This window comes from Bombus pyrosoma, linkage group LG2 (genome assembly GCF_014825855.1).
Source record: "Bombus pyrosoma isolate SC7728 linkage group LG2, ASM1482585v1, whole genome shotgun sequence".
Classification (NCBI taxonomy): Eukaryota; Metazoa; Arthropoda; class Insecta; order Hymenoptera; family Apidae; genus Bombus; species Bombus pyrosoma.
The window spans coordinates 8,222,609-8,250,360 of record NC_057771.1 but is presented as its reverse complement, the minus strand read 5'-3'; the positions used below and the strand labels follow the sequence as shown (position 1 = coordinate 8,250,360).

At 45.7% G+C, this 27,752-nt stretch overlaps 1 protein-coding gene across 10 annotated transcripts in view; it reads left to right on the top strand.

Moving 5' to 3' along the window:
• LOC122572131 (proton channel OtopLc) overlaps window positions 1–27,294 on the top strand; it is a 37,938-nt gene extending 10,644 nt beyond the window's left edge. For 3 of the 10 annotated variants that reach the window (XM_043736780.1, XM_043736790.1, XM_043736786.1), the window contains 9 exons: window positions 6,156–6,388; window positions 7,177–7,319; window positions 18,838–19,168; window positions 19,676–19,784; window positions 19,931–20,091; window positions 20,174–20,330; window positions 20,699–21,174; window positions 21,713–22,040; window positions 22,268–27,294. In XM_043736780.1, the coding sequence (XP_043592715.1) occupies window positions 6,156–6,388; window positions 7,177–7,319; window positions 18,838–19,168; window positions 19,676–19,784; window positions 19,931–20,091; window positions 20,174–20,330; window positions 20,699–21,174; window positions 21,713–22,040; window positions 22,268–22,962 (2,633 nt within the window). In that variant the 3' untranslated portion in view covers window positions 22,963–27,294. The other 7 variants (XM_043736753.1, XM_043736772.1, XM_043736762.1 and 4 more) reach the window with 7 other exon arrangements.
• Window positions 27,295–27,752: the final 458 nt, after the last annotated feature.

Genomic DNA, 27,752 nt, shown 5'->3' with positions numbered 1-27,752 from the left:
AGAGCACGGACGGAATATTAATAAACGAGAACAAGACGGAGGAAAAAGGAATATCGAGACTCGTTCTGGGAAGAGCTCCACGGGCTATCGATATTTCAAATGCGAGAGCTCGGGCACAGAAAGAAAGCACAGTTAGCTTTGAGTATCGTGGAAAGGAGAAATTAATTAGGCATCAACCGACGATATTAGCGATTTACACGGAATTCTTTAGTCGTTCGACAATACGGTAATTGGCGATCACGTTTCTAGAATTCCATCGAGAGTACGACAACGGTCTCGATGGTGGTTTCATAATCGAGAATATATTAGCCGATAGCTCTATCGATCGATCGATATCGGCCTAGCGGTTTCTTCCGGTCTCAGAGGTTCTAAACGAGCATCGAGCTCGATCCATTACAGTATTCGGATCGACGATGAGGTAACTCCAAAGAAAGAGCACGATCAGTGATACGCTTGGACCGAAAGGAACGCTATTCCGGGACGCATTCGGGATCTTTGATCTGTGTGCACACGCTTAAAGGATTTACGTGACCTGCAGGGACTCGAGGAGTCTGTGGTTGTACGTACGTCCACGGTGCACCAACCGGATTGAACGCGTCGCCCTCGAGCAATTCCAGAGGGTGTTCGTTAATCTGGCTACGATTGAAAGCGGGGATAGGATTCGATATTCGAAAGAACGTGAGGCGAAAATATGGAGCGTAGTCACGGAAGGAAAAAAATAGGATGAAAAAGAGAAGAGAGAGAGAGAGAGAGAGAGAGAGGAAGAGAGACAGAGCGGATGACCCGGAAGGAACGATGCGTCATCGATCTCTTGACTCTAATAAAATACGCGTCATTTTGTCGATTCTGAACGTTAACGCGAACCATAGGGCACCCGTTGGGATGAGAAACAAAAGGGAGCCGTGGAAAAAACTGATATCCATCGCGCACGCGAATTGTTCTCAGATCTGAAAAGCGACAAGAGAGTAAATTAAGTCTCCTATCCCGGTGTTCCATTAGCGGTGCTAACGTGGATCGATGATGAAGAGGGGGATACTAACGGGGGTGGGGTTGGTGAACGCGTTCGCTGACAAGAGAAGATCTGTAATAGCGATCGGTGAATCGCGTAGAATGGCGGAATGGCCGGCGAGCGTTCTGGCGGCCGGTATCGGCGTCGACGCCGTCGTCGGGCTCACGAGCGAGCAAGCGTCGTTCGAAGGCAGGTACGAAGGAAGGGGGAAACAAGGTAGCGTGGGAAGAGGCAGGTAGGGGGTATGTGGCAAAAGGCAGAAATAATTCCACATTTGCCGAGCTGGCTCGCACGTGTCACACGCCTAAGACCCGCACACGTACGCACACGTGTCCTTTTCCGTTTCGTTCGCTGCACGTGAATAGACAGAGAGACACATACCAGGCCGACTGCCGAAACGGGAACGAAGGCGGACTATCAGAGCGAACTGGAGGTGGAAAAGGAACGACGGAGGAGCCAGCACGTACGGAGAGGATAGGGGGGAAAAAGAGGGATAAGGATAGTGCGCGGCAAATAAAAGGGGGAGGAAAAATATATAGGAAGGAGAAGGAACAGTGATAGCCGACCCCCGAGGATCGTGATTAAAGCTTGTGACGCCGACGAACCGCGGATTTCTAAATATATAGCCGGCGATGTGCAAGAATAGGAGGCAAGCAGCACGACTCGCGATCGCGTCTCGAGAGAGAACGAATGGAACGTGAGCTTGCAGTGGGCACCGCGACGCCGCGGCGTCACCCGGACGCGCGTTCGGATAGGTCAGTTATCGGGGAACAAACTAGCTGCCGGCGGGTTCGCGTTAGAATCCTGTATCAGCCTTATTCGCACACAGGTAACCAAGGATTTTCCGATTACTTTACTTCTCTATATTCCTCTTTAACTCCTCCTCGCCTTCTTTGTTTATATCGGACCATCATCGATTCTCCGTCAAAGCTCGATCACCTTTCCTCCCCCCCCCCCTGATTTACCAACGACCGGCCTAAAATTGATCGCGAGTGTTCTCAGTGCCGACTAGCACCGCGTTTTCTCGCGCTCGTTCCACCCCTTCCATGCTTGCTCTAACCGGACCGATTATTCCATTTAACCGTTGCTGCACTTGTTGAATTCCCCCTTGTACGATTCAACACCACGTTCAAAGCGGGAGCTCGTACTCGCGATACGCGTCACGCCACCCCTTTAACTTTTCTTCCAACAAATTGATCGATTAGACCAACGATTCCGCTATCTACGTGTCATCCACTTCGCTCCTCGCTTCTCCCTTGCGTTTTATACGTTTAATCACGCTAACTAAACGGAAGACAGAAAATGGAAAAGACGAAGTATCTCTTGATGACTCGAGTCTTTTTCTCGGCAGCTTCATCGTCCCCTTAGAGCCTCCTTTGTTCCTTTCTCGAGATGCTGCCGTGTATTTACGTTGCGGTCGGTCGTTGCCACCCTTCCGCCAGTAGTATTTTCTTCTTTTCGCCCGCCTCTTCGTAGAGATAGCTCGCAATCGTGACTCGAGGTAGGTCAGTAACTGCAGCCTCGCTTTCACCACCCTCCCTCCCCCCTCTAGCCTCCTATCCACGTTTCTAGTTTCATTCAAGCGTTTGCCATTTTCCTGCTTTGCGAACCACCTTGAAATTTCATCGTCGCTGTACATACACCGAAACCTGGTTTCTATTCCATGTCGATTAAAATCACAGTCGGATCTCGATACAAATATAAACTTCTGCTAAACGTACGAAAATACCGGTGACAAGATCGCGATTCTACGAAAGAACGTTAGATTCGTAGCTGAAACGACGGATGCAAATCATGTCGAGAAAATGGTTTAGTATGCGCTCGACGGCTGCAAAGGCACGCTCGTAGCTGTAATTTATTCCCAGCTTGCGACAGCAAGCAAACATTTACACGTGGCGTTGTCAATGAACTAACAACCTCGATGAGTGTTCGTTCCTTACGACACTTCACTTCGTCTAATTTCTTCCACGCTGTATACCTGCAAATGAGCGATCTGAATCGTAACGATTGGTACTAACATCCGTTAGACTAAAAATAAGAGTGTCGTCAGGTTTCGTTTCGAGCGATCTTTCGAGAAGAAAAGCTACTTTAGAAAATCACGTAACGTCGAAACACTGGAGCGATCCGTGTCTTACGTTTCCTGCTGAATATCTATTCTTCTTCCTTTTTCCTTCTTTGTATCATCCTTAAATGTATCATTTAATATACAAAATACAATATACAATGTATATTGTATTCCAAGCATTACCAGAGACGAGCTTTGTTCGACGAGCTCATTTATTATTCACGATGGTGTCATCGGTTCCCTTAGCTGATATAAATAACTGCTTCCGTTAACTTCACGCACAACAACGTTCGATAATCGATAATTTTTCCCTATGAAAATCTGTGCTGGCAACATCGTAGGGTAAATATAGACGAATGAGAATTCGTAGCCGAGAATTCGTTGACTTTAACGTGTAATTTTAGTCCGTTTCTTTTTAAAAATAATCGGAGACATCTGAATACAGATACAAGAACAGTTCACACGTATATATATATATAATGTAGATAGCTGAATCGCAAGAGTAAAACAGTAGAGAAACAAATGACCCAGTTAATCGAGCGATACCCGAAGCAATCGACACCTTTTCGCGAAAACGAGATAACTGAGAAATCTGACTCGTCGCGCGTTCGCGAAACGTTGCTACCTGTAAAACGCACAGCAACCCGTTCTTACGTAAACTCGCTACTCCCGCTAATTACCTGCGCTGCGTCGAGTGACCTATTTAGCGGCGCGTTCGACAATCGATAGCTTTTCGCCGGGAAACCGTGCCATTTCGATGCGAGCCGTAATTCGAACGCCGAGCAAACATTAAAAATTCATTCTCGACCGATATCTCTACTTTCTTCTGTTTGCCCCATCTGTTTGTCGTGTACCACTCACCTGTAAATTCCGATTTCGCTTCTAATTAAGAGAACCGTCGATTTAATATAGATTAAATCTTCGTTTTAAGAAAGAACTCTCTTAACAGATGTGGTTTCGAATAGTAAGCGAAACAATGGCTTGGAAATTATCGATATTAATCCTCGATTGGTATGGTACGGGTTTGATGATCAACGGATAATTACTAATTAAACAATTAATTGAAATATGACTGTTGGATTTTCAGTATAAAGTCTGCAAAGTAATTAAACTTCCCAGTGTAAAGTGTCAAAAGAGCAAGCGAATATTTTGTGTTAACATCTTAATAATTTTTCAAAAGCAGAATCCATGAGTAACGTAGTTCCAGAAGGCAGCGGATAATTGTTAATCGACAAATACGGTGAAATTTTTACGTTTCATAATTAGGTTAATACATACAATATATTATGAGATGATGGAATATTATCTCACCAATCTATTTAGAATGTTTAAGCTATCGCAATAACAAATTTCTCTTATTCGTGATAAATTACTGTCAGATAAATATTCGATTGTCCGAAAAATGTCTTTCTTTCGCAAACGTGTCTCTTACAACAATGCACCTTCGTACAAACACGCGAAACCAAGTCTGTGAAATGTCGCGGTGTTTATCTCAACAGAACAAAATGGATCGTACGAAATTCGACAAAATAATATAAAAGGAAACAACGTTGTGCGTCTATTGTTTCCTCATAAAACGAAAGAAACTTTTCGGACAACCTAATACGACTAGACCCTTCAGAATCCGAATTGAAATTTTTCAACAGTTAGTCACTGAGGCCTGAGTACACCTTATTCCTCGAAAGCATCAATTATACATTTTTTAGAATTCTTCAGAGTTAAATCTGACTTGTACTCAGCACTTTAAATAAAGTTCCTCGTATCTTATATCATATTTGCTTATATAATATTATGGATGCTATCGATTCTTAAAACAATTTGCAACGCTTGCGTCTGTCAGCCACACAACCAGCGTCACGCCAATTGCAATTTAACGCAATTATATTCCAAATGAGGAAAAGTAAATAGAGAAACGCTCTACGCTGAACATTCCTAAAAATGTAACGGACGATTGAGATCACCGTAACGTAATTAATGGAAAGTCCCGCTGGATACGGCTATTCCGTGCAGCGTCACTCCATGATAACGTAAAAAGAACTCGAGCAGGCTTCGATGCGTGTTCGATGGCTCTCATTCGTTTTCCCGTCTCGTGCTCATCAAGTTCCTCGAAGCGTGGCCGCGCGGAAAGATGAACGCACGTGACTAGCGGACCGCTCGATGGCCGATCGGCAGTGCCATGTTTGGCGATCTCTGCTATGGGGAGAGAGCATGCCGCGTACTCGGCGAGGATCAGACTTCCCCTTGAACCAGTGCCGATCCGATCGCGTTTACGCTATCGTCCCACGGCTCGATTGTCCCGGCCGATCGATCACGGCCTACTCTCGATTTCGCGCGATCGAGATCGTTCGAGTTCTTGTTTTTCGTCGATCGAGTCCTTTTGCTCGACTGGCACGCGATGGACGCCGTAATGTCGAGTAAGTTCAACGTTGAAGGTTAACGCAGGGGCGATTTCGTGAACCCTGAACTTCCAGTTCTCCTATCGATTCCTCCTGTATTAACCAGGAAGAATATGTGCTCGATATTCGCCGTCAGACGACTAGTTGTCGATGGAATGGAGAGAAGAGGGAGAAAAGGTAGATGATGTGTTAAGATGATCCTCGCGCAGAGTGTCCCTCTCGAAGAGTGCCACTGTTCGCGTAAATAAGCGAATCGTGTGGAAGAGGCGCGGTGCACGAGGTCGGGACAAATACGCGTTCGATGAAACTTAACGTGGTGAAAAGGTTCTAATTGCAGAGGGATTGGCGGAGACTGAGTGCGCGGGTGTCATTTCCTCGTCGCTTGATTCCATTGTGCCGGACATAGCGGCCAAGTAGCCGTCGTTATACGACGATCTCGGGAATATCGATCGAATCGAAACTATCGGCCGTAAAGGACCGGAAACGAGGACGAACGGCCGATTAATAGTTTTGATGCATTATTCACGAGGCGTATAATTAATGATACCCCTTGCGAAAGACACGATGGCCACGACACGGCCGGCCTATCGATGTCAACGTTATCGTTTACGATCGAGTTTAAAGCAAGCAACGAGCTTCCTGCTTGCTTCGTCTCTTAACCGGTCGATACCTGATTACTTTGCAGATCGACCGAAAAGTAACTCCGAAGAGATGCAGCGGTGTCCGTATCTGCACGAGATGAAGGAGCGCCTGCTCTCGCAGCCGACACCGACCGACAGCCTGGACATGGAGCGGGTCGACGGCACTCCTGTCAAGGAGCCCAATCTTCACAACGATTATCCTGCCCACGCCAACCCCGGAGTGATACCGGATCCTCCGGAAATGCCGCCTGATTCGCTCATCGGCACGGTCGTCAAGGTACGTGAACTTCACGGGCTTCCATCGAATTACCGGTCCAAGTCCAGTTTCACCTTACTTTCGAGATTACTTTCGCTTTCTCGTTGATCGGGTTTCCTCGGAAGCAAACAAAACTCGGTTAATTAATCGTTTGATCAATTATCGATATACCGTGTCAAGATTTCTTAAACTTGGCATTACAAGTAGCTGTAATAAGTAAGTTTCGACCGTGGTTCATTGAATTAACGTTTTACGTTTCGTCACTTGCGTTCTAACTTTCTTTGGGACCATCTTTCAAAAAGTGACAGAGATTTGTCGTTTGTCGAGAAAAGAGATTTCGTCCAGTGAACCAGTTCTCTAATCGATCGTCCTATCTCGAGCATGTGCACATATAATACATCGCGAAACTGTGCTTCCTGTCCAAGTCGAATATACCGAACGTTCGCTAGTAATCAGCAGATTGCTTCATAGCAAATTATCGATCTTAGTTCTTTAACTTTTTAAATACGGCTGATCCTTGTTAAATATCGTTGCTCGCTAATGTATGTAATTAATAATAGACTGTTCAAATACTTTAACCACTACGGGATATGCATCGACTGAATATCTTACAGCTTCTGTATATGTTTTCAGATTGCTTTCAAATCCCATTAACATAATCGCGATAGTCGTGTCTATCGATAAAGTATCAACGAAATGTAAAGATACCTCGTACGACAAGCATAATATATTCATAGAAAGATACTTCTTCGAATACTTTCGTGAGCCGCTGTATAAAAATGCACCCGGGATTAATTCATTGGTTTTAGCTGAATTCAGACGGTTACGGTTCGCACACGTCACCGGCTCACGCGAGGCAACCCCTGGTGCCTCAGAACGCGAACAATCCACCCCTCTGCCTCACCCCCACGCATTCTGGCCCAGCGACTGGCACACTGCCAAAGAACGCAAAGTGAGTACATTCTTACGAGTACATTCTTGCGAGTGCATTCTTAAGATCGTCGAGGTGACGAAAGGCCTTCGCGAGGGCCTCGTTCCGCGTGACGTCTCGCCGAGACGCGACGGCTTTACGACGCGTTCGCGACTGTCGTCTAATTGCCTTTACATGCCTGCGGTACCATCCATGATTTCCTATAAACGCGTGCCTGCTCGTCCTCTTTGCGTTCTTCTCTCTTTTTTTTTTCTTTTCTTTTCATTTTGCACGCGGACGTCCACGCACCGATAAAAATAGGACATTACGGAAACGTGCGTTGGTGGAAAAAAATATCGATAGCCGCGTGAAGGAAGGTTAAATATAATCCACACGTGGCTCGAATGGTAATGGAACTAGCACGCTACCGATCATAAGTATCCGGACACTTTGATCGTTTTCTAATAACAGTACGTGAATTTTACAAATTATTTGACAAATTATATTTGCAAATTTTACAAATCGTCTGTTTTTCTGAACATCGACAGATAGCTCTAGCTTCGAACTGTGCAAATTAAACGAACCAATCTCCTCGACGTATTTATATTATTGTTCCGTATTTAATATTATAACTTGGACAATTTTTCGATTTAAATTTTTCCATTACACATAGAGATTAGACGCATCTTTTCATCTTACTATCTTTTCGTTGCCAAACTAGCGAATTAATTATCTATCAAGAATATAGGAATAATATAACATTTGCTGTTTACTGTACGTATTACGTACGTGTCGTTATTTAAATAACGTTGATCGTATTAACATCGGTTTAGAGAACTCTTCTTAATCCGACTTGTAACCCGAAAATTAAGCAAAATGACAAAGAGTTTCTCAAGTAACCTTTATAAGGTTTGACAGATACAAACACCAATTTCATTAGGTATAAGGTTTCAAAAGTCGATCTAATCCTTTTATAATACACTAGTACGCGCGGCTAAGCCGATTATAAAGGATAAAATCGTTGTTGTTTAATTTGTCTATAATTGTACGTACAATTAAATACACCTAATCGAAAGTAAGAAAGAGTCCGAATACTTTTGAACAGTGCCGTAAGTGATTACAGACACATGGAGGCATGTTAAGCTTCCAGTGCTTCCGCTAGCGCTAAACTGCTGATCATGATACCGACCATTTGACTGGCCGAAAATAACATTAGCCAACGTGGTTTAGCGTTTTACGACTTCGGTAACCAAAGTTTCATGGGGATATGGGCGTCTGCATGCTTAACCGAGTGATATAGCAATCGTTTATTTCGGGAAAGATCGTATCGGCGTTTACAAAGGGAAATGGTGCACAGACCCGAGAACCCATTGTAAACAAGCGATCTTTTGACTATAATAGAAGTAACGTGGATGTATACAGTTTCGCGTGAACCTGAATCGAAACTATGTTCGTTATTTTATCGAATTTGTCAAGCGACCGTATAATTTGCGTAGAGATACGATCGAAATTTGTGATCGACTGTTGTTGGTTCGACTGTTTCTCGAAATGGGAGCGACCGACGCGGCAAACTTGCATCGACTTTGAAAACTACGTGTTTCGATAGAAAACAGATGGGAGGAGGAAATTGCGCAGTTTCGTTATCTGGCTCGTTGAACGCTTCGTTGTACAAGAGAACCACCACCGCACGACTGATTGAGCCTCGTTAATATGCATCGGTTAAAGAAGAACGCCATCTTGAAGCAGCCCTCGGGCGATGCAACGTGCATCCGAAGAAGGTAAGCTGCGTCGACGACCTCGAGGTGCACCGATCGGGGGCAAAAAACCGAGCGAACTTGCTCGAATTTCTTCGGAAGGATCGGATACTTCGGAGAAGAAAAAGCATTCACGGATAATTGAAAAATTTCAAATAACCAGCAATTGCCCGACTGCATCGTAGAAATTTAAATAATGTCACTGAAATTAAAAGATCGATGAATTTCTGGAAGAAACGATATTTGCGAAGGTTGGAACTTTTGAAAATCACAGAGACGTTCCCTTTTAACAGCGGGGGAAGAGCGTTTACAATTTTTCGTAAATGTCTCGTAAACGGAGATGAAATACGATCGATTTGAATAAAAGCTTACTTACGCGTTGCGAATAAATGAAAATTTTCAAAATTTGAAAGGGACGCGATTTCGGTGACCTTCTCCCTAGCCCTCATCCAGGGTTTAGTTCTAGAGACGCGGAATCGTGGCAGCACCGCCAGCGAGACTCGAAATCAATACTCGCTGTGCGTGAGTCTGGTCTGTCGCAATCCTTGCAACGCGATATCACAGCACGCAGAAAAATACTAGGGACACAGGTATTGCGTCGTATCGATGACCTGATTCCGATCATCGCTGGGAACGCGATCGTCGCGCGTTACTCCACATCCGGCGATCTTCTGCGGTCTTCCACCCTTAACGTCAGCTTCGAGTCGATCGAGGCAAGGGGGAGGGGGAAGAAAGAAAGGGAATAAAAACGAAAATTTAAAAAAAGCGGCACCATGGTCCCCTCTATCGCGTGACACGCCGCATCGCGATAATTCTCACGCGACCATTTGTACAGATTACCGCAATAGTCGAGGCTGATTGCGCGCTCGAGATTCTTCGCCAACGTACCTACGAGCGATACATTGCCGCACCGCTGAAAAACCTGTCCGACGAACGACAGAAAAAGCAGGAAAACTATAATCGAGCTTGGCATTCGTGGATTCGATGGATGGTTGCCAAGTATTTCGATCATCGAGCCGGTCATCGACCCTTCGGTACCGGAAAAACAGACCTACGAATCATAATTGCATGTAACAGAGGAACGAATCCCTTACCACGAAGTTGCCATAATCTCTTGTTACCATCGAACAACGCACTTCAACCATTTACTGGAAATTTTCTATTCTAACGTGAGATGAAAAAGAAAAGCAACAAGACTACTTCTTTGGTAGGTATCTTGTATAAAAGACAAGTGGAACGATCAATAGACACAAAGCTGGCGGCAATCATCGACGAGGCAAGAGATAATCTTCGATCGCAATCGTAATCAACGGTTGGTTCTAGTCAAGTCGGTACGAGAAGGGTCGTACGATGGAGAATTTTATGCTAGGGTAAGGTTACTGACCTCGGTGGTAGCGTTATCGAGCGGGTCAGTGGGTCGCAGAACCACAGAGCATATCACTCCCCTTCCCTCACCCCCGGCACCTCGCCAGCCCTCATCCAAATCTCCTACCTCTCAACGTTCCGGATCCTCCCGTGGGAACGCAGCCGAATGTGCGCGCCGGACTTTTTCAACTTGCAGGGAACGCTTTCGCGAAACACACCGCTTCTCCCCTCGCCTCTGTTTCACGGAATTAAAAACTTATACAGAACAGAGACACGATCTTGCGGTCTCGTCAAGGAAGAGTGGGAGAATCTACGAGTCAATGGAGAAGGTATCGTGATACAGGGGAAGGGAGACGCGTTGAAAGTGATCGTGAAATATCGACGAAACAAACCGTGAGACTTCGCTACTCGAGAGGGAAACTTAAATGGTAATGAATTACACACGACCACCGGTTCTATGGGGAAAAAAGGATCAGTACGAGGTATCGTTACCCTAGCGATCAGGAAATTATTTTTCGAATTTACGATTGTGGAGAATCTGGGTGTGTGGCACGAATGGCGGATGCATAGTGCGATATCTTGCCGAATGATATCTTATGCTGAATGACAGAGTATGACAGCGTATTCGAGTTTTCGGGAGAATTGATCGCGAAAAGGGCCGCGAGGGGAATTCGCGATAGCGCACGCGTTTCCCATACAGAAATTCACGTAGACAAAAGACGCGGCTCCCTCCTGACGACGACGATGCAGGACGAGTTACCGGCAAAGGGTGCTTCACCGATTCTTGTTAACCATAGACAGCGACTGTGCTCGAGCGGGAGGAGGAGCTCGTACAAAGGCTGCTCGTAAATGCATCGATGCCAGGTCTTTAGCATCCACCACGTCCGGGAGGCTGCAAATAGATGCGAAAGGATATTTAAATAACGCAAGATGGGGATAAAAATGGAAAAAGGAGGACGTTGCCTGAATGTTTATTCAGCGTTTATCATTGGCGGGTGTGAATGAACACGGTCGCCAGAGACAAGACGGTGAAAAAGGCCACCGGGAAAGAGGGATTTTTGTTGGCGCTGCGACTTCCGCCGTCGTGGTTCCGCGAAACGCGTGGATTAAAAACAGGTCGGTGAGAAAGGCTTGCGAGAAGATTGAAGAATCAGCTCTGACGTTGCTTCTCGTCGCGGAAAAACGACATGCAACGACTGTCGCGAGGATACAGATTTGCCATTGGCGAAGCACGCGGGCTCGCGACGTTACTCCGAAAACCCAGTGACCGCGATTACGAGCAACGCCGGTGAGAGTCGGGAGACGAAACGCGTGGAGAAGCTGAAAAGGAAAGCGCGGATCGAGTCAAGGAGTCGGCCTTTGACCCGTAATTGACGTTGAATCGAGAAAATAACTCGAAGTCATCCGGAGTTCCGCGTGGATATACGAGGAAATGGAAGAAAAACAGGGATAAAGAGGAAGAAGAGCAGAAGAAAGAGAGACGAGGTTGAAAAGAAAACAGAGCGGAGCAGGAACTAAAATGGGGACATGGCAAGTACGAGGAGAAAAAATTCATGACGCGACCGAAGATTCCGAGGGAACAAAAGGAGTCCCAGCTTCGAGGTAGCTTGGTAGCCGAGAGGAATCGTGGTGGAGGATTCTCGTTGGATCTCCGCGTACGAGACCACAGCCAGGGGTGGAGGGAATGGAATGCATCGAAAAAGGAGCGGAGGAGCGAAAAGGGTGAAAAAGACAAGAGACACCGTAGGGAAAGATCGCGAGAAGGAGATGAAATATATTGGGGAGAAGGAGGCCAGGGTTGCGAGAAGGAGATAGGCGAAAAGAGCGATATAGAGTGAAAGCCGCGGTTCGTAGTGCGCTTGTGCAAGAAGCTGCCGCTGCCCGGGAAGAGACCTCCCGGCCAGCCTCAGTCTCCGGGATGCTGGGGGCGGCGATCGTGATTCTACCCCCATTTCATCGTGCTCCGATAACATAGTCCATCTCGCTCGGCTCCTGTCCATCCGTCAATTTCTCGCTCTGCTCCCGTTCCTCTCGGATTAACCCTCGACGCTTGTGTTTACACCCGCTGTCGTAAGGTAGACTCCCTTTCGGTGTCTACCTTACCATCTTTATCGTCCGCTCTTCCCATTCCTCTTTCTCCCTTTTTCCCAATTCCACGTTCTACGCGCCTTACGAATCCTACACGCCTGCCTTCGTCCTACTCTCCTTCCCTCTTTCTCTATCCCCATCCTCCGTGTCTGGCCCTTGCCCCCTCTCCTCTCCCGTCAGCATCAACTTCCTCTTTCTCTCACCGATCTTCCATCCTCCATCCCTTCTCCGTCTCTCCGCTTCACACCCTTTTCCGCCGAACCCTGGGTGCAGTCACCGCGAGAACCTTCAGCCAACCACCTCTCTAGCAGGTGAGCTTTCTTGGTCGCGTACTCGGTGACTGGATAGTTCGTTGGTTCGTTCGTTGGTTCGTTCGTTGGTCCGTCGTCGGTTGGTACGTTGGCGTTCGTCGAGGTGTGTGCATTGCACTCGGTTGGTAATCGTAGCCGCGCGTCGCCCGTCGCCTGTCGCCCATCGGCCGTCGCCTGTCGTCGTGCTCGTCATCAGTCATCGGAGCGAGAGTGCTCGATCCTCCCAGCCTCAGGTTCGGTCGTGTGCACGGGATTTTCCATTAGCTCGTTCAACTAAGTGCGCGGGATCAGAGAGAGAGAAAACCTTTGGGGTGGCCCACAGCTTCGTTCCTCCCGACGTTCTTCTTTCCTAACTCCGATCGCGGTCCTTTCTCTCACCCTTTGGCCACGCTCCTTCCTCTCCCTTCGCCCTCTGTCGCGCCTTTCTCTTCTCTTTGTTTCCTAGCGTTCGATCGCGACTACGCGGTCGCCGAGCCGAACCGCCCTTTCAATTCCAGCTCCAAAATCTCGCCCGACCCTTCCTCTTTTCTCTCACCAGATCGGACCAGTCGGCCGTTGGTCGATAAATTTCTTCGTCGGGAGTAGGGGAATAAAAGTAGCGGGACGCGTTCTTTGTTGATAAATCTTTTGCTAAAAGAAAAAAAAAAAGAAAAAAAAAACCACCGACAACCCCCGAGAAAAATCTGTCAATCTTACTACGCGCGCTCGTCATCCGTTCCGTCGATGTTCATTTATACGTATCTCATTAAAGTTCGTACACTATCATTCATCTGATCCGAGGACCGAGGTGAGGCGCAGCAAAAAATCCAAGGGGCGAACGCGCAGGCGTGATCCGCGGAATCGAATAAACAGAGAGCAACAATTTGGGGAGAGAGTTTTTGACTCGCGCTCGCTGCCCTCGTTTTCGGAAATGGTGTCTCGAAACCTTCCATCCGTGTCGACTCTCTGGCGTTTCGCGCCCCGATCAGCTTCCGTTCGCTCTGTTCGATCCGATATCTCTCTTTATTCGCTACTATCGAGGCAGTAGACGAGCGTGTCGAAGCATCGACGACGAGGGGAGGATTTTTCAGTCAAAATATCGTGGACACTTCGAACGGTGCTCTAGTTGTTCGCCAAAATGGCGGCTGTGTCGTAATCGAGCTTCTGTCGGAGTGGGAATCTCGCGTTTGGATCTCAGAATAGGAAAATCGTGGTATATTCCCGGTGAGATCCAGCCGTGTCTTTTGCCGATCGTTAGGGTCCATTGTGAGGGGAGAAGAAATCCGCGATGGTGGGTGGTGGTGATTGCAAGGTCGCCACTGTGGAGGTGGAGGCTGCCGCTGCAGACAACACGGCGACGCTCCCGGTGACCAGGCCTCTGAATCCGCAAAACTCGTCGCCAAACGCGCAGGACAACGCCGAGAAGAACAACGCGGCGAACAAAGAGATGGAGCTGAAGAACGTGCGCTCGACCCCAGCGAAAAAGTAAGACCGGCTGCTGTAGACGTAGAGAAAAATCATCCGAGAAAGCAGAGCCGTCATTTTCCATTTATGTTTCTTTTTCTCTTCTTCTTTTCTTTTTCATCATTTCTTCGACACATCGCTTGTCCCAGTAGTAAATGCAACGTGACGACCGTCGCGTCCTTTTAGTCGGCTCAATTTCCTTTTATTTAACCGTCGTGTCAATTTGACCTATTAAAAACGTGTCGGAGCATGAACATCGGTCGTTTGCGCATTTTAACGAGGGATTAGCCGAACGTTACCGTTTTTCTTTTTTCCACGGCGCAATTACGAGGAGAAACGGGACTAGGTCAAGAATCCACTTGACCAGAGCTCTCGTAATCTGCACGCTAACGAATGGTAATTATCTAGGAGCACCAGTTGAACCTCTCTGGAAATTCTCGCGTTTCGATTCTTTGTTACGCCGTCGACGTTTGCTTTAAATTACCCTCGATAAGAGGACAGTTAAAAATTCGTAGGATCGGGCAGAAACAATTTGTTGTTTAAATGGAATTAATAAACATCGTACTATCGGATAATTGGGTCGACCTAATTAAAAATTCCACGAGCGAACCCGCGAACAATTTCTCGATACTTCGTGTTTATGGCTCATCGAATGAACGTGGGAAAGTATCGTCATTCCAGTGGAACGTTCGATCAGCTACCCGTTCTGGAATTTCGATAACGCATCGATGAATACTGGGCCGAACGTCGCCCGACGTCGGGATGTCCACGTTGGAGCGCAACTTCCGGAAACACGAGCATCCAACATATGCAGTGGATCCCGGAAGAGCGATTCTCTGTTAGACGGCTTCCGCTCGAGAACGTCTAAGCAGACGCGCGTGTAACGATTTCCACTCGCAAACCGATTCAACGCCTCGCTTTCTACACAATGGGTTGCGTTTATCCCACGATGTGACGCTTTTCAAAGCACACCCACGATTAGCGAGCAAAGACAAGAGACGAGGACTGATCGAATGAATGTATGGCTGCTTCAATGGGCGCAACGAGAAAAGAATACAGAGCCCCGTAATGCGTGATATAATCGAGAGAGAACCCGCATGTTAAATAAATTTCACAATACAAATACCTGTATATCCATGCAACCTTAGTCCAGTCATTAATATTGATAAAAGAAGACTATAAAAAGATATTCGTAATCAGTGACGATACATATACATCATACGTACACAGATAGTGTTTTTTTCTTTTTCAAAAGAAAGAAACAGATAGTTTTACCATTGAGGAAGAATGTCTATAGATGGAAATAATTCCAAGTCCGCAGACATACAGATATCTAATATATAAACCTCGGTCAATGTAATTTTCCAAGTGAAAGAATATTTAGACAAAGTAACAAAATTTGTCTCGTACTATTGGCAAAAGGAGACGATAGGATAAAAATATCGCAAGCCTACGGTGGTATATTTTGTGCGTAAAACGTCGTTCTCCATAGACATACCATTCATAACAGGATACTCTGTGTATTCGACTCGAAATGGCGGCTCTCGTCTGCGTGTCTATTTACGACGCACTTCGTTAGCTGTCGCGCTGCTGCCTATGAAGCGTCTTGCGTCTAGTGTGCATTATACGCGGCCCCGAGTTATGCACTCGCGCACGTACACCACCTACTACCCCAGGCTGAAAGAAGTAACTAACCGACCGAGGTTGCGGCCACGAACGAATGGAAATCATTCTCGAGAAAGAATCGAGGAAGTGGAGCGCGAACGTATTTCGAGGAGGGACGGTATACGTGTGTTTTATCTTCGATATATCGAGCTAGCCCAAGGGAATAGAGGTGAGACAGGCCGACGAGCATTAACCCTGGAACGCGACGACACCTTTTTTTCATGGAAATTGATGAACGCGTGTGAAGCGTAAAACGAGAGGCAAGGGAGCGGTCTTCTCGTAACCGTGGGATTAGAGAATCGTGAGAAAAGAGAACGATAGGACAACTGTCTATAGGACGGTGAATGAAATCTCTTTAACGCCTACGATACGCTTGGAGGTATAATAAAACAGAAAATCTTGCGCCCAATCGATGAATTAATTTCCCTTCCTTACATCGGGAGGACGACGAGTGGTAAAGAGACAAAGAAGAAAATCATGCGGACAGCGCGAACATCGATCGGTTGATAATGGCGCGAACTAGTTTCGCTGGGATTTATAATTTATCGCTATCGATCGAGCGGTAAAGCACGACAGTGATACGACGATGTATAGATGCAACACGGCCGAGCAATACCTTCTCGAATTACACAGTCGCAGTCGCAATTGCATTAACACGGGTTGAAAGCGACGCTTCGTCCGTCTAGAGTCTAGACGCTGAGACAAGACAGTATTACGGGTCTCGTGAACGTGACTGTACATACCTCCGTGCCGCCAACACGACCAGCACGACACGCTCGTAAAACAATCTGTGTAACACACCACCGAAAATAACGCTAAAACGTTCTCGTGGATCGACTACAGTGCGAAACAGCGAGCTAAAATTGCCTGTGATTAAAATAGAACCGAAATTAACACACATTTTTTAAATGATCAGGAAAATGAACGTCGAGTATCTCGTTGAACGAAACGACGGAACGACGTTAAATTAAATGCTTGAACGATGGGCTTGACCGAGAAACGTGAAAACGATCCGACGTGAATATACGTAAACGACTGCTGATGAAGAATACAGCCGTGATTGAACGCGAAGGGGAGAGCGAAATTCGTCGACAGGACACAGATGAGACGGGAGCGAGTCGAGAGAGCGAGGTATAGAGCGAAAGACCAGCGGCTGAAAGTCGGTACTTCGAAATATCGACCGTGTGGCAGCCTGGTTCGCTCGGAGTCTGTGCTATCCGCCACTGTTTCCACTTCTCGCCGCTTTTCTTCTTCAGAAGTGGAAAAAAAGGCCATACCGCGGGGAGGGAGGGGGGGGACACGCGCCCTGCCTTCACTTCTCTCTATTTTTGTCTTCCATCGCTACGAAAACTTTGGAAATTTTCATCCCTCCAGGCACCTTCACTCACCGTCCTTGACTCGCCCCGCTATCTCGCTCCTGGCAAGAGACGTTCCGCGTGAAAAATCTGCGAAATTTTAACGACAATTCGGAGCGATATTAAAAGCAGAGAAAACTGACTACGAGACGTTATTTCACATTTTACGAGTATTCGTCGACAGAATAAAAGACGCGAGTTTCGAGTGTTTTTCTTTTCCTTCTTGCAAAAATGGTTTTAACATGGTAAGTGTAAAAAGTATATTTGTTGTGTAACACAAAGACTTCGAAGTTAAACGAAGAAGAAAATTACGTAGGTAGATGGTAGGTAGATGGTAGGTAGATCGCGGAAATATCAACGGGTTATGGTTGGAAAAAGGTACAAAAGCTGGATGGAAAAATCTGATTTCGCTGTGTCTCGCTAAATATCACGATTCTTTATCCGGCCCGCGATGTAATCATCGAAGAGTAGAAAAAATGCCTGACACGAGTGTACAGACTCGTGCGGAACACAATAAAGTCTGCGCTCCAACCCCTGAAATGCCAGCGTGACAAAGGGTGGTTAAGCCCTTCTCGACGAAGATGCACCATACGTCGCCGAGCCCCTGATATTCCCGTGCAGACGTCGCGACGCGGTGCAATTGCACCGCAGACGCTCCGCGGATTTCGAAATATCTCTTTGCTTTTTCTTTCGCTCGTATTCTTGTTATTATCGTTTCGATTGCGTGCGCGTCTGCGTCATCTTCCTGTCAGGTAGGTCGCAGGAAGAAACCGGTTTCTCGCGCGATTAATTTCCAACGTGATCGACCAGCAACGCACTCTCCCCTTCGCGTACGCAAATTATCGATTTCGCGACCTAACCTTTAATGAGAAAAGAACGCCGTGGCGGACGAACGGTGCAGAAGCGCGAGAGTTCGAGGTGCAGCGTCGCTGAACCTTGCATCGTCGGACGAAAATTTTTGAACCAGTTTGCGTCAAGTGTTTCGTGGACTGGCGTATGCGAACGATCACGATCGAAGAGTCGAATGGAGATGAAGGAGTACGCGAGTGGGTACTACGAATGATCGAATAAACAATTTACGGGAATAGAGGAAGAAGAAGAAGAGAGGAGGAGGCTGTGAGAAATCAACCAGAGTTCGATGCTCGGTGGTCCAACGTACGTTCGACATCGAAAATAGCATGCCAGTGAATCGAGTATCCGGTACAGCAGTAGCCGGCGCTAGCGAATAATTTACTCGGTTGCAGAAGTGTAAATACAGTTCGACGTTCACTCGTCTGTGATATTCGTAGCTACGTAGTAGAAAACGCTTGTTAGAAAGAAAAGTGTCGCGTACGTGAAATCGGCTTCGATCAATTCGCGATGGAAGTGGAAACAGTGCCGTGTATGGAGAACAATAACGTAAACAGAGCCGGGGGTGTTCCAAGACATGGTAGTAGGGTACAAATAGTCCGAAAGACACGGTGAGACTCGAGGAATAACGAAATTCTGATCGTTGAAGAGACGCAACGATCGCGAGGATCGTGTTTGATTCGCGTTGCTCGACATATACGCACGAGTTCTCGTTCTTTTTTTCTTGCAGGACGTCGCTGTTCATTATCATGAGTTTCATCTACGCGAAACTACTGGTGGTGGTATGCATCGCTTATGTGATAAGCGAGGTGGTCACGCACAAACTGCCCCTGTATTACTACGAGGGATTCTTCACGTATCTGTACGGTGTTAGCATCTTATTCCTGTTGTACGTGTTCTGCTTTCTACTTCAAGAAAGCGCCTGCTGCTCGAGAGGCAGCGACACACCACCGCCACCGCCGAGGCCACCGAAACCACCTAAGGAACCGAAGGAGAAAAACAAGAAAAAGGACAAAAAGGACAAAGAGCAGAAGTCGTCGAAAAATAAAAAAGAGTACCAGGTCGGATTTCAGAGATCTTCAACTTCCTTTTATCGTACTGTCTTAAGTATTCTAAGCCTCAGATATATCGATAAGATAGGTTTAACCTGTTAACGTACAAGCAAAAATTCGTAATTCATTTGTAATAGCAACTAGAAATACTAGGACGAGTCACGTAGCGTTAATAATTTCGTTGTAACGGCTTTCGTGGTCTCGGTTCTGTAGTATCGAACCGATACGACCGCGCGATTTTAAAAGAGACGCTGACGTAAGTGGGTTATCTGTCGTCGACGACTATCTATCAAAAGACGCATGCTACAGTTCCCTCGTTCATTGTCACGCGAATCTTCTTTCAGACTGAAACTCGACAGTCCCATGCTCGTTAAAGCTGTCCTTTCGGTATCGAGACAGTATTTAAAAAATCAATTTCAGTCGCGAAATTAAACGTAGTTCGATGATGTAGTTGGCTGGTTGAAGCTACCCGTTGAATTTCACGACGATTTCCTGAGAGAGAAAAAATTGATTTAGGACGCCGCTGATGTGGAGGCTGGCGTGGCCACACGGGCTCTGCGGAAGCGGAAGACTTCGCAAAACGACCAGAGTCATGGAAGCTTTTTCCTCAGAATCGGAGCAATTGGTGAGAAAATTGAATTTCACATTTGAAATTCAAACGTGAGTTAGATTCCGACTTAAGTTTAACTCGAATTTCCATTCAAATTGAAATTCAAATCCAAGTAGAACGATTTATTTCGAAAAACGAATTTTTGCTTCGTTTGTCCGTAGCTTTCGGCTTGGGTACGATGGTCTACAATGGTTTAGAATTCGGCACATTTTTCGAGGTACCACCTACGTCACCGTGTTACCAGATTCTTCAGGGTGTGAATCCGGTTCTGCAAATGATTTTCACGTTCATGCAGATGTATTTCATCTTCATGAACTCGAGGGTAGGTAGACGAGCGTATCGGCAAATAACCGTCATCCTTTCACATAACTTCCGAATATGAGATTGACTGTCCGTTTTCCCAGCTCAACATTCATCGGTTCAAAGTGATCGCGCGTTTCGGGCTGATGCACGTGGTGGCTACCAATCTTTGCGTCTGGATTCGTACGTTGGTATTGGAAAGCATCAAGGAGATCACGAAGCATCATCAGAAAATGGGTCAAGTCGAAGCGGGCATTCTTGGTAAATTCTCATTACAAAGGAAGATCGACATTTGAGAAGTATTGGGAGCAAAACTGGACTGATCTATTTAGAAGATCGTAATTTATAATAAAAATGAGAAAACAATATTTTACATGTATTCGCAAATAAACGTTTGAGCTCTATCGTTTTGTACAAAGAGCGATAGAAATGGACAAAGTTTACTATACATGCGCCACAATCTCAGCTACGAGAATTGACTGGTTAACACAGTTTATTGGAATAGATCGATACTGTAAACTCGCGTTAAAGAATATTGCTTGGTTCGCTGTTACTCTCAATACTTGAAGCCACATAGAAATAAGCGTCCCAAGAAATTTCGCTAATATCCTGATCGAATATATATTTAGAGAGCATCAAACAACACTCGATGAGAAACGCGGGAGCCATATTGGGAACAGCGCCTCGGGATGTGGCTCTTTTGCGCGAGGCGCCATTAACCGCCACGAGGTCATCGACCGTTTCAACGTCGGTCGCAAGCACGATAGCTGCCTCGTTGGGTCGAGTGATGAGAACGACGGCAAGGGCGATCGCGAGAGCTGTCACGACCCCAACGTCGACCACTACTACCGGCTGGAACCCTCCGATCTCAACGACTACTTCCACCTCGACTCCCCAGCCGAGTTTGACTACAACCACTGCCAACACTTTGTCCACTTTCCTAACTACGTTCACGTCGAAAGCCACCACCGAGGAAAGGACAACGCCGACTACTCCCAGTACAACCACCACAACCACCACCACTACCACTACCACACCGTCCACCACTTTCTCGTCTTTCTTCATAGAACTGTTTGACGCTCCTCAGGCCGAAAACAAGGAAGAGGTAAATATATTTCGAGTGCATTTTACGTACGCTGGAACTCCATTTACCGCGACGAAATCTTAATTACGGCCTGATTAAATAATCAGCTTTCGTCCCTTGACTACACTTACCTGTACACGAACTTCTATTAAAATGGTAATATGGCCTAAAATGATCTTACTTAAATTCAAACGAGCCAGCTCTGTTACTCTCTGCTAATCTGGAATGCCTCGAGCTGAACGCAACTTAGATTCATTAACAGAGAAAGCAAATAGCTACGGCAAAGCTGGATCTATTCTTTCTCTTCGTCGAGGAGTTCGAGAGTAGCTGTTGCGACAAAATCCGGTCCTCCCAATTTACCATAATTTAAGCGAATTCTAGTACGCGCGAACGAACAGTAGCAGCAAGTGAAGGGAATCGGTGCACTCTTATTATACGAGTTGTTTGTACCGATCTATATACGATCCTATGTATCTATATGTGTATATGATCTATAGGATCATTTGTAAGTAGAGCTGTCTATATCGTGGTAAATAAATCTTGTAACGAAATATTATAGATACATCAAATCTTCGATGTGAATAACCAGACAAATAGCAGCGAATATTGGAGCCCGAATTTCGGAGCCTACGCGGAGGCATTAACGGACGAGGAGATCGCATCGAATTCGTGCGGCCGAGTCAATATCATGGGAACTATCGTGCAAGACGCAGAACCGTATCTGTTTCCATTCATTATCGAGTACAGTTTGATCGGCGCCGCTGTGATTTACGTCATGTGGAAACACATTGGACGACATCCTCGTTGGCCGCATCAAGTGGAAGCAGACCTTGAGCGCCGCCTCGAGGCTATGCTGTCTCGAAGAGCCGTCGCTTTGGCTCATGCAGGTAATTTCATTTATTTATTCGCGATTAATGCAATCCCAAACGGTTAAAATCACTTAGCATTTTCATTCAAGAAAAGAAGCATTCGTATTATAATTTACATAATAGTAGCTCGTCTCTAAATGACTATGGTTAAATCTTTGGCTTAAAATAATCATTCGCAAGACTGCTTAAAATAACGTTCGGCCAAAGCAGGGCAACACTAAACGCATCTCTCAACGCAAAAATAGGTCACACAAGGGTGGACTGTGTAGGAGCGAGCAAAGGACTATTCTTCGGCCTGTTGCTGCTGGTTGGCTCCCTCATCTGCTTGATCCTCTTCTTCGTGCTGATCCATCACCCGGACTTCGGTCTCGTCGCCATTTACCTAGCAGACGTCTCCCATTGCGTGTTGATGGTCCTGTCAATCGTCGCCATAATCGTCGGATTTATACGGGTGCAGAGCTTGAAATTCAAAGCCGAAGAGCAAAGCGACCTGAACGACATCCTTCTTCGCGTTTCTGGCTTCGGCCTGTTCGTCTACGCGGTGTTCAGCGTGATTGCCGGCTCCTTAGCAGCGTTCACGCACGAACCCAATCTTCTGGTGATGGTGACCGGTCTTCTGTCGGTCGCCCAGGTGATCCTTCAGATGCTGTTCATCGCGGACGTTTCTCGTAGAAGGGTTCACCTGCCGGAGCACGATCGCAGCAAGCCTGGCCGACAGGTAGTCACCTTCCTGTTGATCTGCAACCTGACCATGTGGGTCATCTACACGTTCGAGTCGCAGAAAGTGATGGCGAACCCGGTGCAGCTCGATTTCTACGGGTTCCTCGCCTGGGCCATCGTGCAGAGGGTCACTCTGCCGCTCTGCATCTTCCACAGGTTCCACAGCGCGGTCACGTTCGCGGAGATCTGGAAGACCAGCTATAAAGCGCGTCTCGACTAGACGAACAGGCCGTTCATTGGGATCAATGGCCCGGAGTGATCGTCGTTCGCAGACAGAATCGAGAATGATTTGGAGAATGGAGAATGACACGGGGCCGAGGTTGCCTCTCGACGACAAACAACATTCTTGGCTGCACGATCGATCTCGAGGTTTCGGTCGATCTTTTCGTCACTCGAGTCCATCGCGAGTCAAACACTTGGACAAAGGGATGGATTACCAGCAGGTAAGAGAGGCTTCGAGGTTTCAACGAGTCACTCTGATCAAAGCCGATAATTGGACATATCTTGGGGCGTTCGTGGATCGCCGGAGAAATCGGGGCAGCTTCCGGTCTCTTCTTTAAAATCTTGGCGAAAACAGCCGAGTAAGCACGGAACGACGAGCGGAATAGGAGCGACGACGAAGACGTTGCTTGTACGGTTCTCGTCGAGGAAAGAACGGAAAACTCGATCGACGATTTAAAAGTCGGGGGTCAAAGTAAAAGGCGCAGGTGTCGATGCTGCTGCGTGTTCGAGGTCGGGGCTTCGCGAGGAAACCGCAGAGGATCGCGAAGCGTCGTTTTATTTTTTTACGCGCATTATGTATTTTATCCTCGGTTCTCTTAGCTTAAAAAACAGCTTGGACGTTGCTTCCTTGATCGGTAGAGTGAGTCGAGAGAGCACGGATCAGGAGGAACAGGTCGATCAATGACCGCCGAGAAAAAAAAGAAAACGAAAATTTCGCATAGGTACAAAACATATAATTAAACCGATTGTATTCGCCATAAAGCACAAAAAGTTCTAGAGAAAACCATAGGAACACAGTGTACGTGCAATACCATTTCACGAAATAGGGCCCATTTCCTTTCACCGTGTTTCACATCTTTTACGATCTCTATATACTGCCGTCAAATTTTCTACTTTTATATATTATATATGTACCTTCGCCCCATCGTGCATCGAGAGCATTTAAGAGATCGCTTCGCTCTTCGACGCCTCGGCATCGATCAAAAACATTTTCAATCGCAAACTCGAACTTGCTCAAACGATATCGCTTCCATCGTTCGACCGAGGTGTGCCAGCGATCCAATTAGAAATTTTTCGGTAAAAAGTGGATATTAGCAATCACGGTAGCTAGAAGAGAACGAGGAGCGAACGAACGATCTTCTTAACGAGTCACCTCATATTAGCGATCGGGTATATTCTTCGTTAGCATGGCACACGATAGTTTTAGATGAATAGCCACGTGGTCCCTTTCTCGCGACAAGAAAGAAAACAAGAAAAAAGCGAGAAAACGTTGAACAGTGGAAGAAATGAGAAAAGACGCAGGACTCGATGCAGGAACAGGGTAATTCCTTTTCGCCGCGTTCAAACAAGACGCTTGACGTTTTGACACGACGCTTTTTTGGTCTCGCGAACGATATCTTTTTGTTCTGACGAGTACAAGGACGAAACTTGGCCGCTCGTTTGCCGATCGATCGACAAAAGGAAATCAAAGAACCGGAAGGAGAAGGCGCGCCAAAACAATTTCGACGTTCTTTCTCGTTGCGTGCTGCAAAGTACAAAAACTGTTTCTAACTTTTAGAATCTTTTATCGACACACCATTTCGACATTCATGCTCCGCAGAGTGTTCCGACGACATCGAAGCATGTATTCGAATCGAATGACGTGCATGTATAAAAAAAAAAAAAAAAAGAAAAAAAGAACTGGACAGAAGAATGGACGAGAAAGACGACGACGACGACGACAGCGAGAAAACAGGAAGAAAAATTGTGTATAAAGAGTAGAGTGTATCCTTCTTTCTTCGTTTTTCTTCTTCCTTTTTCGTTCGAAATAAATCCGGGCGCTCGAAACAGGCTCGAGAATGTTCGCACTACGGCGAAGAGGTGAGAAACCACGAATGTAGATTTTATCGCGAGATTAAGAGATTAAGAGTAAAGAAATATTGTAGACGATGTTTTAAGATGGACTTGCAAGAGAAGATTGTACGGCGATGAAATTATAGTCGGTACACTAGTAGTGAATCTTACATATACACACACATACATACACATACACACACACACAATCACACATACCATTCACGGAAAGTTATTGTTAATTAACGTCGTCGATTAGCTTCCAAAGTTATCTCGTGAATCGAGAGAAATGAAAAGAGGTAGATCGACCTTTCACACTTAATTCGCTATGAATATCGTACATCGTAGATGGTTGAGCGAGCAAACCAAGAGAGAACACACGTGTTTACATAGTCGTTATATCATTGAAAATCCCTCCACGGATTCCGTGAAACTCAGAAAGGAAAGACTCCAACCCCGCCCTAACGGAAAGCCTCCCCGGTCGAAGTACGTACCTAGCTACTCGAGTCTAAATATTTTAATTCTTAGACATAAGTATAGGTGAAAGAGATACAAAGAGCGAAAGGGGGGAACGGGATGATGGAAACGAGGGGGACGAAGTTGTGACACTAGTTATACATAAAGATTAATTATACATAATTGTAATCCGAGACGACATTATTAAAAGGTAATACGATATAAATATAAAAAAAATTAAAAAATATATTATATATATATAGATAGATAGATATATATATATAAATATATATATATATATAAATATATATAAATATAAATACAATTATATGGAGATCTTTTATTGACTTCGATGTGCGCGACTGCGATTGGAATGCTGCGTGCGAATATGTAAATAACGATGCACAGTAAGTTATTGTTCAGCAGAGTGTCTGTGAAACGAAAAGCAATTTTGTTGCGAGTTCTGTTCCCGAGGTGTTTTCGATAGAAAGGGGGTGCCCCGTCTCTTTCCCTTAAATTGTGATGCAAAAACCTCATCAAACCCCTCCTTGAAAGTGCAAATAAAAGCAGGTTAGTCTCGTCGTCGACTATTTTACGACCGATCGATCGATTTTAGTCAGAGCGTGTGTCAATTGAGATCAATTGAGATCAATTGAAAACGTGGTTCGCACCCCCTTGCCCTCGATCGCCTCGTTTCAACAACCGTGAATCCGCGAAAAAGCCATAAACCGTACACACCCGCGTCCACTGATTTCGACAACAATCGAACAAAGCGAAGAGAAACGAACGTTCGTTTGGTCTTTCCTCCGCTCGAATCTTTTTCACCGTCGCTCTGCGCGAGGATCAGCGTGTACCACAGATCGAAAGGAAGAAGGGGATGCGAGTCCACGGGGATGGAACAACGAGTGAGGAAGAAATCACTGCGACGTTGTAACAAAAATCTTAGTTAACAAGGCACTGCCACACACAGGACCAACAAAAGCCGAGAAAATTGATAATAAAGAAGAAAGGCGAAAAGGGAGACGTAAAGGAAACGAAGGAAGCCGAGGCACGCGCAATATACGAAGAGGGAACAAAGAGTAAAGCAAGCGATTTTCGAGCAGAAACGGAAAACGAGCGAAATATATACGAAACCAGTACCCTTCCAGCGTTTATCGAGAGTGAGTGTACGAGTGAGTCTGGAACGCGTTTGCGCGAGTGATTGAGCAACGGTGCGCGTGCAACACGTTTTTATTCGGCAAACAACGTCTTTGTATACTCTACCCGTGTTCTAGAGAACAGGAGAATCATGGTTCTTGTGTATGTACATCAGTATCTCGATAGTAGCCGTAAGCCTAATCAATGAGTCGCGGATTTGCTTCGAAACTCGCGGAGAACACGCGAATCTTCGATTCAAGAGCTACAGTTAGCTTCTTGGATCAGGTACGGTGGAAAATTACGACTAGAATTACGAGCAATTTTACGAGCAATTTTACGAGAGAAGGATAATTAGAATGACAAAAGGAGTTTGCGCGATCATGCAAACGCACGCTGCCGCGTAATTATTTCCAGTGACGATAAAGAATAAAAAAGGAAAAATCCGCGAGGGCGCGAACCAACAGCAAATCCGCGACACGTCGTCATTTAACATTACGTAGTGAGTTTTCGATGTCTTCGAGCATAATTACAGTTTGTACACATATACAGTACGCGCGCACAACCGACATATTCACCACTCTATCAGATAGATACGATAATACGAGCAGGTGGCAAACCGAAGAATTCACGCAAACAATGGGATTAGAGTAACGTTTCAATACGCAAGACACAAGGATAAAAGTTCTACAAATTACATGTTGTCGTGTATGCAGTTTCTTCAAGTCGAGTAGCGACGATACGACCGTAAACATTCGTAAAATTCGCTCATTCATCGATTCCCATTTTAATTGTATAACGTTAACACGCCGTTTCATTGTAATCCGTTGAGGTGGTACGATATTGTACCGCCGTCATTTGTAACAATATACGATTATATTGGTTAATAAAAGTTATCTAGATGTAACATCGCATTTGGCTTTTGTTTTGCGGTATTTATTACTTTGTTTATAATGCGTACAGAATACAGAGACTACATTCTCGACGGTACGATATATTTATCGATATTAACTTTTATACATATTCCATAAAAAAGTGATATGTCGAAGGTTAAACTTTAGAAAATATTACGATACGCTAGATATTATTATCGCGAGAAGCTAGATAGCATAATTCGTGAGATGTTGGAATATCACAGCTATACGTGTTACAGCTATCAATTATACATATAGCAAAGATACATGGAGATATAGAATTCTGATTAATATAGAAACATAGAACTCCGCATTTTGTTCGAGACAATAACATATACTGTTTCAGACTTTATTTGAAATAGCAAGCAAAAGTTCAATTTCCAATCGCTATAAACGTCGTAATCTTGTTCTCGGTATATTGATCCTATACCGAGTCGGTAATGTTGAAAAT